The sequence below is a fragment of the Struthio camelus genome, chromosome Z (genome assembly GCF_040807025.1).
Source record: "Struthio camelus isolate bStrCam1 chromosome Z, bStrCam1.hap1, whole genome shotgun sequence".
Taxonomy (NCBI): domain Eukaryota; kingdom Metazoa; phylum Chordata; class Aves; order Struthioniformes; family Struthionidae; genus Struthio; species Struthio camelus.
In genome coordinates this window covers 59,755,737-59,770,118 of record NC_090982.1, presented here as the reverse complement: position 1 = coordinate 59,770,118, position 14,382 = coordinate 59,755,737, and the positions used below count along the sequence as shown (strand labels likewise).

At 38.2% G+C, this 14,382-nt stretch overlaps 1 protein-coding gene across 11 annotated transcripts in view; it reads left to right on the top strand.

Moving 5' to 3' along the window:
- LOC104152910 (DNA mismatch repair protein Msh3) overlaps positions 1 to 14,382 on the top strand; it is a 128,940-nt gene that overhangs the window by 55,714 nt on the left and 58,844 nt on the right. For all 11 annotated transcript variants that reach the window (XM_068929094.1, XM_068929097.1, XM_068929098.1 and 8 more), the window contains 3 exons: positions 310 to 424; positions 7,543 to 7,627; positions 8,220 to 8,329. In XM_068929094.1, coding sequence (XP_068785195.1) covers positions 310 to 424; positions 7,543 to 7,627; positions 8,220 to 8,329 — 310 coding nt within the window. The remainder of the gene's footprint in view (positions 1 to 309; positions 425 to 7,542; positions 7,628 to 8,219; positions 8,330 to 14,382) is intronic.

The window sequence follows — 14,382 nt, the reverse complement described above, 5'->3', positions numbered from 1 at the left end:
TGGCAAAAATCAGTTACTTTTGTGAAGAAAAGCCTGTGGAGTACAATTTTTTTATGTTTCATAATGTGTCTGCATTATTGTAATGATCTATAAATGTTGGTTTGGAAGCTCACTTTTTGTTAATTTATAAATGTTAGCAGAACACTCTATGCATAATATAGATCTAATTTCTGTTTGATTATACATGTAATATAGATCTGATTTCTATTTGATTAAATTGAAAAATAGATTATGTTGTTTCTAAAGTGTAGAAGTAGTAAACAGTGATTTAAAAAGAAAATACCTTTTTTTTTGTTTGTTTGTTTTAAGGTTCTCAAAAACTATCTATAATACTAAGCTTGGATAAGCCTGTTATTTGCTCTCTGGCAGCAGTGATTGCATACCTCAAAGAATTTAATTTGGAAAAGATGCTTTACAATCCAAGGTAAGTTGTCTTATATAAATCTCAAATGCAAAACACCAATAACATACCAGTGACATCTTGTAAATTCCAGCAGATGGCTTCCCCCCAGTTAAATGGGCAAAGCCTACCTGCTTGAGTGATACACATAGCCTTTGTAAAAAAAAAAATAAATAAATAAAAAAATAAAATAAAAATAGTACTTTACATTTAAGCTCACAATGGGAACCAAAAGAATCAAGTGCTTCTTACAGTGGTGTTTAGTGAAAATCTCTAGAATGTTTATTCTTCTAGTCATTACTGTCAGTAATATAAATGAACTTGCACTACTGCCAAGGGTTAAAAAAAAAACAAAATGCAAAAACTTAGAGATTCTAGGAAGACTTTTTTATTTTTTTTTAAAGTTTGCTAATAAATCCTAGTCGTCGTATCTTAACCTCAGCTTGTTTTATTTTGTGATCAAAATTTGGGGCAGTTGCTTTTTAAAGACTTTTTAATGCTGTAATTTAGCGTTGCAGATGTTTTATTTTGCCGCAGAGGGTGTGTTAATCATTTCCTTTAGCTCTGGAAGCATGTGTAAATGCTAATGTGTTGTAATGTTTTGACAGTACTCAGCAGGTCTGTTTGAGTCAGTGAGTCAAGTTACCAATTAAAAAGAAAACAGATCTGTGCAGCATCGAGCCCTTAGAACAATTCCTTGAGCTGGTTCAGTGGTACCTATGGTTGGGGGAACGATCAATTCAAAAGACTGTGGAAAGGCCTTCACTACTTGTTTAAGGTTACTTGAAAAACACATAGCCATGGAAAAAACTTGTCTTCCCTGAAGTAATCTGTACTCTCAGTTATTAGATATGTGCAGATGGGTACTAAAAATTCGTAACAGGATTATGCAGACATATTCAAAAGAAAATGGAAAGATAAAACCACTAAAACTTTTTTTTATTCCATTCTGCACAATTTTAAAGGATTATTATCCTACTTGGCATAGGTTTAAACATACCATTTGGGTTTGTTACATGCTTTATTAAAATCAGCTTTATTTGTCACAGGTCCTGTGCAAAATATTCTCTTGACTGTCTCGATATTCCTCTGTCTTGTAGGCAGGAAGGCTTTAACAAAGTAAGCCTGGCTGCAAGTTAGAAACCTACAAATATTTAGCGTTGATTGTAGATAAATCATATGTTAAAAGAGATTCTTACAGTTTTTGGCCTCATTTTGAAGGGCCTCTATGTTAAAAGAGGTTTTTCTAAATGTGACTGTGTTAAAAAGTGACTGCAGGTGTCAGCCTTAAATGCTTTTCAGATATCTGCTGGAATATTTGGAAATTATGACATACACGCCTGGGTTTTCTGGATTTTTGGATGGCTTTTCTCTCCCCACCACTCCCACCCCCTTTTTTTTTCCCCCTCACACTCCAAATATCGTTAAAATGTTAACTTAAACTTCACTGGGCATATAGGTCCTTTAAGAGGAAAAAAAAATCAGGTAGCATCTTTTAAATCTCCCCCTCCACCATCTCTCAAGGAGCACTCTAATCTGTGATCTTCCAGCACTGTGGTCTTCCAGCTCATCCTCTTGCAAGTTTTATAGAAAATGCTTGGGTGGAGAGGTGGGAGCTGTGTCTGGAGAAGTCTTGTTGTGAGAGCTTCTGAAGAAGAAAATGAACTCCAAAACAAAATCCCTTCCATCGTTGCACTTGTAGATCACTGTTGCCACAGTATCTTATGTGCAGTCACACATTAAGAAGATGAATGCTCTTTCAGTTAGGGAGAAAACAGAAAATTAATGTTTCATGTAGAAGTAATCCAGTAGCAGAGGAGCAACGTGATTACATGAGGGCTTATGTAACAGCTGACACTTTTAATAGGTGCAGCCTAAAATCAAGTACAATTACAGATGGGAAGGAAAAGCACTAAATCTTATAGCTGACATTTGCCTGCTGGAGATTGCTCTAATAGACTTGGTGTGAGTGTGAGCAAGAAGAGCATCCAAGTGGAAAAGCAATGAACTTTTTGTTATCTCGGTGATATGCTATAAAGAAATAAGATGTATATACTTTGAGATAACTTAGCTCCTGCACTCAGGAACTTGAGTTCTACTATATTTATTTCTGAAGCCTTTACTGCTTTGGCTATCTGGATAAAATAGGTTCTGGAATTCTGCTTGCTGTTTGTGTGTCACGTATGTGAAAATACTGAGCCAAGCGCAACTTCAATAATTTTTTCTAATGTCAATGAAATATTATATAGGTCCTGAAAAGGGAAAGCCTTTTAAGCAGAGGGTATCACATTTAACAATTCTCTGTGATTCTGCAGGAAACGTAAGAGAAACACTTCCATTGTACTGACATGCAACCTAAAATTCCTAGGAGAATTCAGGTCAGTGAGCATATACTGATGAATACAGTGAGCATGAAGTTGGAGTTGAGATAGTTTTCAGTTGCTGAGAACTTTATGGATGCAAGTGACACATATCTGGATGAAAAAGATCTACTTGTTAAGAAGAATGATGAAAACTTTCCTTACACCGCCTGCATACCTTCCCCAAATAAAAACCCCTCTCCCAAATGAACAAAATTCCAGCTGAGATTAAGAAACATCATCATGAAGCATCGCACAAGTGATGAGGGATCCTCATTATCAGGGAGAGCCTCATTTGTAACAAATTTCATGTGAATATTAAAACAAATCCAGCTTTAAGGTCCTAAATAAAGCGGAATTCAATGTACAGGGACAGAAACCCTTTATTTCATTTGAGCTTACTTACACAGCAAGTAAAAATTCTCTTCTAATGAATTCTGATGAATGAGAACTTGTTATCCGTGTATATTCTAGTAGCCTTAAGTAATGAGACCTTTGATTTTTGACAAGAAGATGATACACATCTAGAATAGACTTGCAAGGACAGCTGAGCACCCAGTTTTACCTGAAAATTATCTGTTGCACAGCAGTCGCTGGGAAATGCCTCACAGTGTATTTTTATTTTACCTATGTGGTTTCCAATATATGGAGACAAAAGAGAGATCGTATCTGTAGTTCTTACAGTTTGACCAGTGATATATAAACTTCAGAAATGGCTGGGAGTGGAAAAGCCAGTTATCTTTCAAAGAGGGGAATAGCTTTGGGGTTGGAGAACTACCAGCAATGAGGGTAGAAGACAAACAGAAATGAAAGAGGGGAGGAAGGAGAGGGCTAGTATGGCTTTGAGGGAGGAAGAGAAACGGGGAAAGACTTCAGCGAGAAAGGGTTCATTATACTGTACAGTAGGAATGGAAGGGAGTTTGAGAGATTAGTTTAAAGGTTAGTGAAGTCAAAATGCAAGTTCACCCAACTTAAAATGGCAGTGGACATCCTTGAATTTTCAATGGAGGCAAGAAAGAGATTGAGAGAATGGTGTACATACGATTTTCATCTCTCTTGTGCCCTCATGAGTTCAGAAAAATGCATACAAGACTATACGTAGGTCTGTTTGCTCACACTTACTATGTACCTTCTGTAAGACTTTGAGAGAGGCAGTATTGCAATGATCCTGGGAAGTTTCAGTGTCAGCTCAGGACCGTGGGGGACAGAAAAGGGAGGGCATGGTTTCAGGCCCTAAGTAAAGGTGCTCAGCAGAGGGTTCGCCTAATAATTCAAGACCACAGAATAAGGGTGACAGGTGGGGCCTCTTGTGCTCCAGAAGTGTGGAGCTTATTGGAGTGCTGAGGCTGCACGCACGAAAAGCAGTCCAAGAGAGCGCAGTTTAGTTGGAACAAGTGGGGAGGTCAGTGGCATAAGAGGAGAAAAGTAATTCAGGATAAAAATGGTGAGAGTTATTTTTGTCTCTCTTAATCCTTCCCTGGTCATCTTATTTCTGTACTTGTTCTGTGTTTTGCTTTTTCTTTTTCAGGTCTTTTGCTTTGTTTTGTTCTTGTTTTTTCTCTTGGAGTTTCTGGGCTCCCATCACATCAGGGATCTAGATCAGAAGTTCTGGCCTTATGGCTATATTCACTAATGAATTTAAAATTCTGGTTAACAAAATATAAAACATAGGAAAGGACCTCAAGCCTGGACTACTAAGACACTGGTAAATGTCTTTCATACCTAAAGCTAGTGCTTCTGAGGAATGAAGGGAGACATGTTTTTACTCCTTATAACTAAATGTAAATTCCTCCAACTCTTGTCTAAATATGTAACTTTATTCTGTGGTTCATTCACCCTTAGAAGTCTGTAAGACATGGCCTCTAGAGGTCTGTAAAAGGTAATTGAGCAAAGAAAATCTGCTGCTTAGTAGGCTCTCAGTAGAGTGCCCTGCAGCCTCACTGGAAAGTGTTTTAGAAATTTGCAAAATTAAAGTAGTTGAAAACTGATCTGAATAACTTGCATTCATTTAGAATGAGTTAGTGAGTATGAAATTATATATAAAATCTCTGGTGGAGAGAATAATGAGTAAAGCATTAATGCCCTCCTCTGTAAGCCTCTTAAAATGCAGGATGACCAAAAAGAGTTTTGCAGGTAATGTGTAAGAATCAAAGATTGAGGAAGTGATTTACTGTCCGAAAGCAATTGTAACCTTTTAATATTCATCTTCAAGTATGGTTCTACTCTGAAAAATTATTTTAGGAGTAGGAACCACTTTCTCGTGCGTATTTCCCAAATGTCTGCTAAATCTTATTAGAAACTTGCATTTCTTTTTGTTTCCTCTTCATTTTCTCAGCCCAGATGGCAGGATCCTACCTTCATTTACTCTTCAGCAGTGGAATTACCAGCTATTTCCATCACTCCTTTTTTGTGCTGTCTAAGTACTTGAGAGAGTTGTAAGTCTGTTCTTGGTAGCTCAGGCCACGCCTTTGTTATCTATAAAAGGAATTATTGCCTTGTGCTCTGGACGAAGTGCCTTTGAAGGGTCATTTTCGCTAATGCAGAGGATGTCTGATAGCAGCACATTAGAATTTCTTGCAAGAAATTTTGTTGATATCCTTGCTGCAAAGCCAACGCTAACTTGTTTTGAGGCTTCTTCTCATGCTATTTCAGACCCTAAATTCCCGACAAAAAGTCTTTCTTTCACATTTTTATCAAGTTCTGACCCAAGCTGTAGGAAGATGAGGGTGTGGGAAGCAAAACAAGTTCTGTGCTATGACATCTAGAATTCCTGGTTGGACATATTCTGCAGTTGATCTTGGCTGCTATTCGTGTACTCTTAGCTCTCAGTTACTAAGGTTAATAGCAAGGTGGAGTAACCCAGAGAAAGCAAACACCTGGATAATATAAAGCATACATAATTTATGCTGTGAGAACATTAGCATATTTGCTTCTGAAAGACTAACAAACAGGTTTTGCTGTGGAGCAGAAGTAGTTGTCTCCGAATGCCATCAGAGAGGAAGCTTGCTGTGAGCAGAGTATGTTCTGAGTTAAGTGCTCTGAAGCACCTGGCCTCAGCCAGGTGAAGAGGGCAGACAGTAAATCTATAATCTTGAAACTTGCTCGTGGATAATTGAGAGTTGATAGCAACAGCCAAAAGCATCTTTTATGCTTTTGGGAAGAAGTAAAACAGACATAGTTCTCACCCAGCTGAGTTTAAGAGATGACAGAAGGCAAATCAAGTGGCAAATCAAAATGCAGCAACTGAGGAAACTCTGGGTTACGTAAATCCTAAAGGTTAAAGAGGTGCTATGGAAGGGCGGGTAGGATTCAGTGTTGGTTATAGGGATTCAGAGCCAAGCAGAGATCATTCCTATTTAATTTTTGCCAGTACCAGCAACTGGGACTGGAGATAATAAAAAGAGAATATTGTTTTGTTGCTCATAGTATTGTGCACTTGGAAAGTGCTGCTGCTTTTACCGCTAAGGTTTTGTTTTGCAGGTCAACTTTGCTGATTGTTGAGATGGCACGCTAGAGCAGAATAATGCTGTCTATGGGTACTGTTGTGAATCAGCTGCACTTTCAAACGTACTTTCTTGAGGGCACTCAGTTGAACCTACTTTAGTCTTTAATTTCTGCAGAAAATTTGACCCGTTATTCAGAAACAGGATTACTAGCAGGTCTAAACAGGTGCATGCAACATGAACGTATAACATTAGTCTCTGCATATTTCATAATTTTGCAAGTTTTGGTGCTGCTTTTTAAATATATAGTAATAGTGCAGCTGTGTGTGCTTCACAGTGCACTGTGCTTCCAGTGCCTTGATTTTTTTTTTTTTTTTTTCTCTTTGAAAAGTCAAGAAAACAGTTTTAAATCCTACCCAACAAGTCATTCTTTTCAGGCTAAGATAACTAAAGAAGGTGCGCCCTAGATTTTGTGCAAAGAGCAGTGAGCAGTATGTAATTAATCTAGACAATCATGACTTGATTTGTCAGAATCATTTAGTGAGTATCTTGCACTTCCCTTTCCTGTCCCAACTACCGCATGTGCATGTCTGAGATTGAGATAATTTTCACATCTAATACCATTAATTTATTAAGCTTCATCTTATTCTGTGTTTTGCTCTAGCTATATGTAGAAATCACAACTTTTGTTGGGCTAGTCTTTTCCTGTTCGGCTAGGTAGCGTCAAAAAGTCAAGTCATTTTGGTCATGGTTAGGTCATGGTGAAAAATAAGAGGAAGTAGTTTAAATATGCTCTATTTTTATTTTCCTCAATAATTATACTAGCAGACTTTAAATTGCTATTAGTTGCAAAATAGATGAATATGTATTTTGATATGATGATCTGATGAGTTATATTTAAAAAATGCTCTACTCTAAGTGTAAATTCTTAATCCTAGCCCTGCTTCTAATACTGTAAGTACAGTGACCGTAACAGAGCACTAACAAAAGTGTGTACTACTGTAATTTTTTCACAGACTGAAGAAGGGACGCCTCCTTAAGCGTTTAGTGGGTTAGGAGTAGATGACAGGAGAGCTAGATTTTATTCTGAACTTTGTCAGAGTCGCTGTAAGAAGTTGGGCAAGTGATTCTTCAAGTCTTATATTCCCAAACAGTAAAATAACAGATGTTAATGGGGTTCAATTGTTTTATTTATTTGAATAGATTCTAATTTCTTACTTGTTCTCTTTTTGGTTCATATGGTTGATGAATTTGCTAATGTGAGAGACTTGATAGTGTTTCACTGTTATGTCTGTTCCCATATTTAAAATCTAACATCCAAAATTCTCCCCCCACCCAGCAATTTCAAACGGATGTCAAGTGAAACTGAATACATGACAATTAATGCGACAACAATGAAAAATCTTGAAATTTTACAGAATCAGGTAAGGACAAGTGTAGTGATTTCTTAATAAATACTTATATTTTCAGAGCTGTTTGACATATTGTTCTCAATGAAGTTAATTAAGTTAGCTTGAAAATCTAACACAGAACGTTTAAATTATTTTAGATGGGATCAAACTGGAGGAGGAGTACTCTTTCAGATGCATAAATGACAGTTAATCTCTACTGGCTTTTGGTATGAATTAGGAACCTTACTACACTTTGACTAGCAAAGAGCTTTCCTAAAATTTGCAAGTTCTTGAGCAACTACAGTCAAGTGATCTGTCTGCAGTGGGGTTTGTTTTTCTTCTGTGATGCTGGTTTATGCATAGATTTAGTTTAACTTGTAGAACTTATTCTAGCTGTTTTCTGAAAACATTTTCTGGCTAGAGTGAAAACATACTCGAGTATCTTATAAGGTATCTTTGGCAGTTATATAAGGAATTATTTGTGAAAAAAGATGAGTAGAGGAACATGTTGTAGTTGCGAAATCTTAAAGCCTAGACAGAATGCTTTAAGTAGTATTGTGAAGATCCTGCAGGTAGGTGATTGATTGTTCAGTTAAAAATAGCAAGGCTATTTTTGTTGTTTTAGACTGATATGAAAACAAAAGGAAGCCTACTCTGGGTCTTGGATCATACTAAAACTTCCTTCGGACGTCGGAGACTGAAGAAATGGGTAACCCAGCCTCTTATGAAATGCAGGTGAAATATCTCTTTACCTTATATTAAATCGATATTTTAAAATTACAAAGTTGAATATGGCCAATGTATGCATTTTTCTCTAAGGTCTGAAAAGCACAGTAGAGTTTACAGAGGAAATGAAGTAGCAGATGATCTGGTTGGTGTGTTTAAAGGTCTGAGAGGGTTAAACCTCTCTATTTGGCCACAGAGCGTTAGGGAGTTTGGTAATAGTAGTGTTGGAGCAGGTTAGAAATTGCTATGCAAAATCCAACCGGGTACGAGTCTGATCCGGTATCCTCCTTCTGACAGTGGATGAGGTGACCTCCTGGTGGCCAGTGTTTTATTCCTAAACTTGCCAGTCAGTATTTGGTGTCTCTCTTGCCGCAGAAGGATTTACATCCTTAGTCTGTTCTCTTTGTTCTGATGTAGCTGTGGATGTTACTCCTGTGTACAGTGTGGTGCATATGAAAGTTATTTCCTTTAATTAGTTCTGGAATGCGCTAATTGTTTGATCACTCTGTATTTTGAGCTATGCTTATTATGTAAGGCTTTAGAAATGCTTTAGAAATGATTTATTTCGTAACACCTGTCATGTTTGTCTCTGGCTCTGGCTTGAAACAGTCTCTGTCTTTCTGAATTTCTCTTTGCAGTCTTTTTTGGAGTCTTGAACTTGAATCTGTAATAAATAACAGAACTAGAGTCTCTGTGATGTGAATTGCCTGTATTTTTAAGTTTTTGGATCTATTCCTTCGAATGTGCGTTTCCTGAGAATTGTCGATGTAGAATTTACTCAGTTGTCGTGGTGTTCGCTTCAGCCATTTCATAAAGAAATTCTTCTTGGTTTGGTTAACCAAAATATTTTTTTCCCCTCTGTTTTGCATTTGTTTTAGATTTGCCAAAAGGCAGATTTTGGATAAACAGTGAGCTATCCTAATATTTTCGCTTCTTGCTGGTGCTGGTAATCAAGGAATATGCTAAGGAATGCTAAGGAAGCATTTTTTTATCTCGACTAATTTTTAATATGTTATAGCACTATATTTCTGAACCGTGGCTACTTAGTTTTCTTATTAGCCTTTTTGTAGGGATGTTTGTCACTAGTATTAAAAAAAAGAAATACATAACTAACTCTTTTGTTCCTCCTATTTTATTGTTATAGAATATTCAAGTCACCTTTTCCTTTGTAGGAGCCACGATGGTTCGAAAGCATCACACTGCAATTTCTGGCAGGGATTTAATATGCACAGTTCAGTTTGCCTCTTTTTTCTTTTTTTTTTTTTTTTTCCTGGTAACAGCTTGTACGTTGCCCAAGATAACTTTTTTTTTTAACCTACTTTTAAACAAATGTTTCCGATGTACTTTTCCCAAATTGCATTAGGCTTTTTTTGGAAGTTTATTAGGTGGCTGGATGGAATTTCTGGGCCACTTTGCCTAAGTAATTTTGAAACTTTGTTTCTTTTTCAGCTGTTGAGGGACCCTGCAGCCTTTTGGGAAGTGTTTTTGTAAAGCAGTCAGTGGGGGGAGCCAGAGCACAGGCTCTGGTCAGGCACAGTAGCATCACGGAGCGTAGGGGCTGGAGAAGGAAGAACGGCCTCTAACCGTTTTGCCAAATGATCACATACGTGGTGCACCAGGTGAAGTACAGTTCAACAAGAAAACTCCATCTGATGAGAGGATAGAAAGGTGCTTGTTTGGGAACTTTAAAGCTTTCTCTCCTAACCAGGAAATTTAATTAAAGTTCTTGGTCTCCGCTCAGAACCAGCTTTAGAAGTTTGTAGTTTTGGTTCCTCCTCTCTCTTTGCTCTTTGCTCCCGTTAGGGAATTGGTACTTTCCTTTTTGAGGCATTCTGTGGTTAAAGATGTAATCATGCTCCTTAGCTGGAGCTAAAAAACTGTCTTGTTTCTGTGTATTTCTCCATTTCTGACTCTAAGTTGTAATTTCATGTACTTACCGTGCATCAGGCACTTTGCAGTATTGTTCCCAGTAGCGCGCACAGACGCGCTTAGGGAGCTTCCTGGGGTGCCGTTTGCAGTGGCAGTAACGTTTCTGTAGCGCATCTTTTCCAGTCAGTGGGTGGGTGCATTTCCCTTGGTGTATCAAAAAGTGAGAGGGTGTAATTACTGCTTTATGCCTGGTAGTTGAAAATCATTTGGGATGATGACTGGATTTCCAGGGGAGAAACAATTTACCAGGCTCAAGTAAGAGGTAGAGCGTGTACAGGCATCTTATTTGGGCAAACTTGAAGATATCTGTTAGTTAGTAACATCAGTGACGTTACATATTTTGAGACTTCCAAGAAAAGCTTTTAAACATTAGGCGTGTGCAATTCTGAAAAAATTTGGCTTAACCAAGGGAGGTGCAACGTCCTCATTTATTCACCTTGTTATACAAAGATAACAGAGGTAAAAAGGTATCAGTCATTGAGACTGAGGTTTTATGAGGAATCAGGCAAGTCTTTTTGTTGTTGTTTGTGTACACTGCAGAAAAATTATCTTGCCTTGTCTATCTTGCTTTTGAAACGTGAATTCCATTGAGTTCCTTTTTTGCCTAATTTCTGTAAGGGGAAATGGAAAGAAAAGGAGGTAGAAAGCTGAGTTGGTTGGGACATTTTTAATTGAATAAAACATGCTATTTCCTTGTAAGGCCACGGGCTTTTAGCAGGAGGAGAAGAGCTGTATATTATCATATCTGATAGCCTAAGGCACTGGTCTCAGGAAACACTATTAAAAAACAATGGGATCTGTGTGTGTTTGTGTGCATTTTTCTGATGCAAAGTGTAGGTGAATCTCAATCTCTGAAGTTGACGTGATACAGTCATGGTTTTTTGGATAGCTGCAGGAAGAGGAGAAAGATGAGTGTATTGTAGGCCTATGATCTGGTTAGCCTGTTTTCGTTTGGTTTGTTGTTGTATGCAATGAACGTGTTGTTTTATAGCTGCAGTATAGGAAAGTGTAAAGAAGTTATTCCTCTCCACACAGGCTGTCTGAAGCTTTATCTCTGTAGTCTTCTGCTCTCTCTCTGTTATGCCCGTGGTTACTGCCTCCCATTCTCAGTTCCTGCATCCTATTCCCCAAATCAAGTGCTGTGGCTGGCTCCAAACTGCAGCTCTGCAGCTTGGCCAGTCAGCAGTCCAAACAGACCAGATAACTAACTACTGAACTAATATTGCATCCTTTCCCTCACTGGATATTAATTTGGGTCTGTGTGCCTTGCCCAGCTTTTGATTCTTGCCCAGTTAGTAGGAATTTTGTTTCCTTAAGACCAAAGTCACCCCTTCCTCCACTTGTTAAGGTTGGTTGGAGTTGAACAAAGGGTTCAAAACTGAAAAAGGCAGATGGGTAGCACAATTCTGTGGAGGTTTATTATTTCCATAATAAACCAGGCTATAAAGCTAATAAAGCTGTGCCTAGTTGTGTCTACTTAAAGCAGAACTTGAGATAAGTGATGGATGCATAATACAAAGCGCTTTCTAGCCCTTATAGGACATTATAGGGTAGAATATCTCTTGAATATCAGCAGGTGGACATCATGAAGTGGCATTTCTAGTACTGTAGCCAAGGGGAAGGTAGACTTTGCTATTTAAGTGGAAAATAACCTGGAAATTGCTGTTGTTTGTCTGTGCTGTGGAAGTGTTTAGTTTACAGGTTATAGAAATACTTATAGTGCAAAACTTGAAGAGGTGGGGTGAGTGGGCAAACAGAAGTGATAAAATGTTTGGCATGCGTATGACATGTGAGCCTGTTATTTTGCAAAATGCTCTGGTTGCCTCTTTGCAACAATATCCAGTTTCTTGAGGATGTTTATGGTTTGAAGTAGCTTAAGCAGACTGAGAGATTCACAATTGTATTTCTCTAATATTTTGTTGGCTCTCTTAGTTTTTCAGTGTATTATATGTGTGATGTGTAGAAGTTAACGTAACAAGGTTACTGATAAGTTGATGTAATGAGGTATAAGTTGATGTCATAGGCATAAATCATGGAGAGTAGACTATCCTAAATGTAGAATTTGGAAGTGACGAAGCTTTCGGGGAGAGAGCTTGCTCAGAGCTTTGGGAGCTGGTAGACTTTGTCCTTGTCAGCCTGTGTTGAAATAGATCTTCTGTCCTAAAATCACCGGTGTTATCACCCCCAATTTAACATCCATGCTTTGAGGGTACACGTGTCACTTCTGGTATACCACAAGCCACAGAATACCCTTATTGCACTAGAGTAAACTTGGGGTCCGCAGTGTGTCACAGGGAGAGAGAGAGAGAGAGAGGAAAGCAAAGGTTTCACCAGTGTTTTGGGCCTTTGCCATCACAGGGAATTTGTTAGATGAAAGTGAGCAGTGCTCACTGCCCCGGGAGGTCCAAGATCCCTCTTTCTGTGCGTGATCCTGAGCTCGTGGGCAAGGAGTAGCGAGCACGTGGCTCAGCGCTTTCCAGGCCTGCAGCGTGTCCCCGCGGCGCGCTCTGCTGCAGGGGGAAAAAGCCTGGGGGGATGGAAGCAGCTCTCCTGGTTCCCTCCGGCTGAAGCGTGGAGCTAATTTATTAAATAGCGGTCTAGAGTATATCAAATACATGCTGATCCAGCCTCTACTTTTGGGTGCCCCAAGGGGATATCAACAAGTCAGACACTTGCAGCCTCTTTATGGTGAGCTTACGTTTCGAGCCCCAGGTTCGCCCTGTCCTGTCAGTGTGTTGCTGCTTTACTCTGACATGGTTCCGCGTTCTGGTCTCCAAGACCCGCTGTTTGTGAGAAGCGATTATAGGACTTCAGTGGCTGCAAACCTCCCTGTAATTTCTTGCCTGCATTTATCTGTGATTACTTTATACTAATTTGATTTTTTTCTTTTTTTTTAAATTAAAGCTGATGTTTATTTCTCAAGGAGAGAATATAATTATATATATTTAGAGAACTGCCAAAAAACCTTTTAACCTATGATTCTCCAGGCTAGACAAAGCAAATTCTTAATAGAAGTTTTGATTTTGTTTTGTTTTGTTTTTTGGGTTGTTTTTTTTTTTTGGAAAGGTAATTTTCTCGATGATTCTAGTAGCCTTTGTAGTGCCCTATTTTTTTCAATTTAAATTTCTTTTTTTTGAGCATGACCAGAGCATGACATGCTGCTTTTACTGAGGTTGAATCAGTGCCTTGTAGGGATGATGCTAGTAATTTCTTTCTATTAGTCTAAATGTACTTTGCCTGCAGGAGCATAGAATGACCACAGCTTTAGCAAATTCAGGACTGCAGACAGTTCCCTCTCTACCACTAGAGAGGAGGAAGAATGAAATTGGTGTTCTTAGTGTGAGATGCTTTTATTTGGAGGAGATATACTATAGAATTGGGAAGAAGAGGTTCCCTTTTTAGGGACTATTGGAGTTATGCATCTTTCCTAATATAAGAATAGAGTCATCTAGTTCCTCTCATTTTGAACATATTGAGTCCCATTACATATATACTTCTGTAGAGGAAGTAGAGTCCTAAAGGAAAGTCTTTGAAGTTTGACTTTGTCCTTGTTCCCATAACTAAAAGACATCTGGACAGTAAAACAAGCTACCTAAGAGTCTTTAAAGGAACCCATCTTAGTTCAGAGCTAAACTGATTACCATATAATAGCATCAAAAGCTAGATTAGAATTTTTTCTGAAGAGGTGATTTAGAAATAAAATTCATTCATCATACAGTAGAATTTGATGGGCTAATTTTTCCTCCTAGGCATAAAGATTTTATAGCAACAGTGCCAATATAAAATGCACAAGTGCAGGTTACAACATTTGCCTGAAATCTCAGAGTTGTTATAGTAGGGAAAAAGACTGCAGCGTCGTCACATGCGTTTGTTCATTCTGCTAGCTGTGCTTTGGTACCGTTGTATGCTGTTTCTAACTCTGTAACAAACGCAGTAATCAGGCATTCATTCATGTAGGCTGAAGTAGCTAACGGTTCCCTTTTTTGGCACAAATGGCTGAAATATATTGGGTGTGAACATAAACAAAAGTGTTTGATTGCCATTTGCATATTGTATACATTCTTTTAACAGATGTGAAGAGAAAGTTTGTAGCAGTTGCGCATTGCTTTTTGAGATCCATTCAAGAATATTGT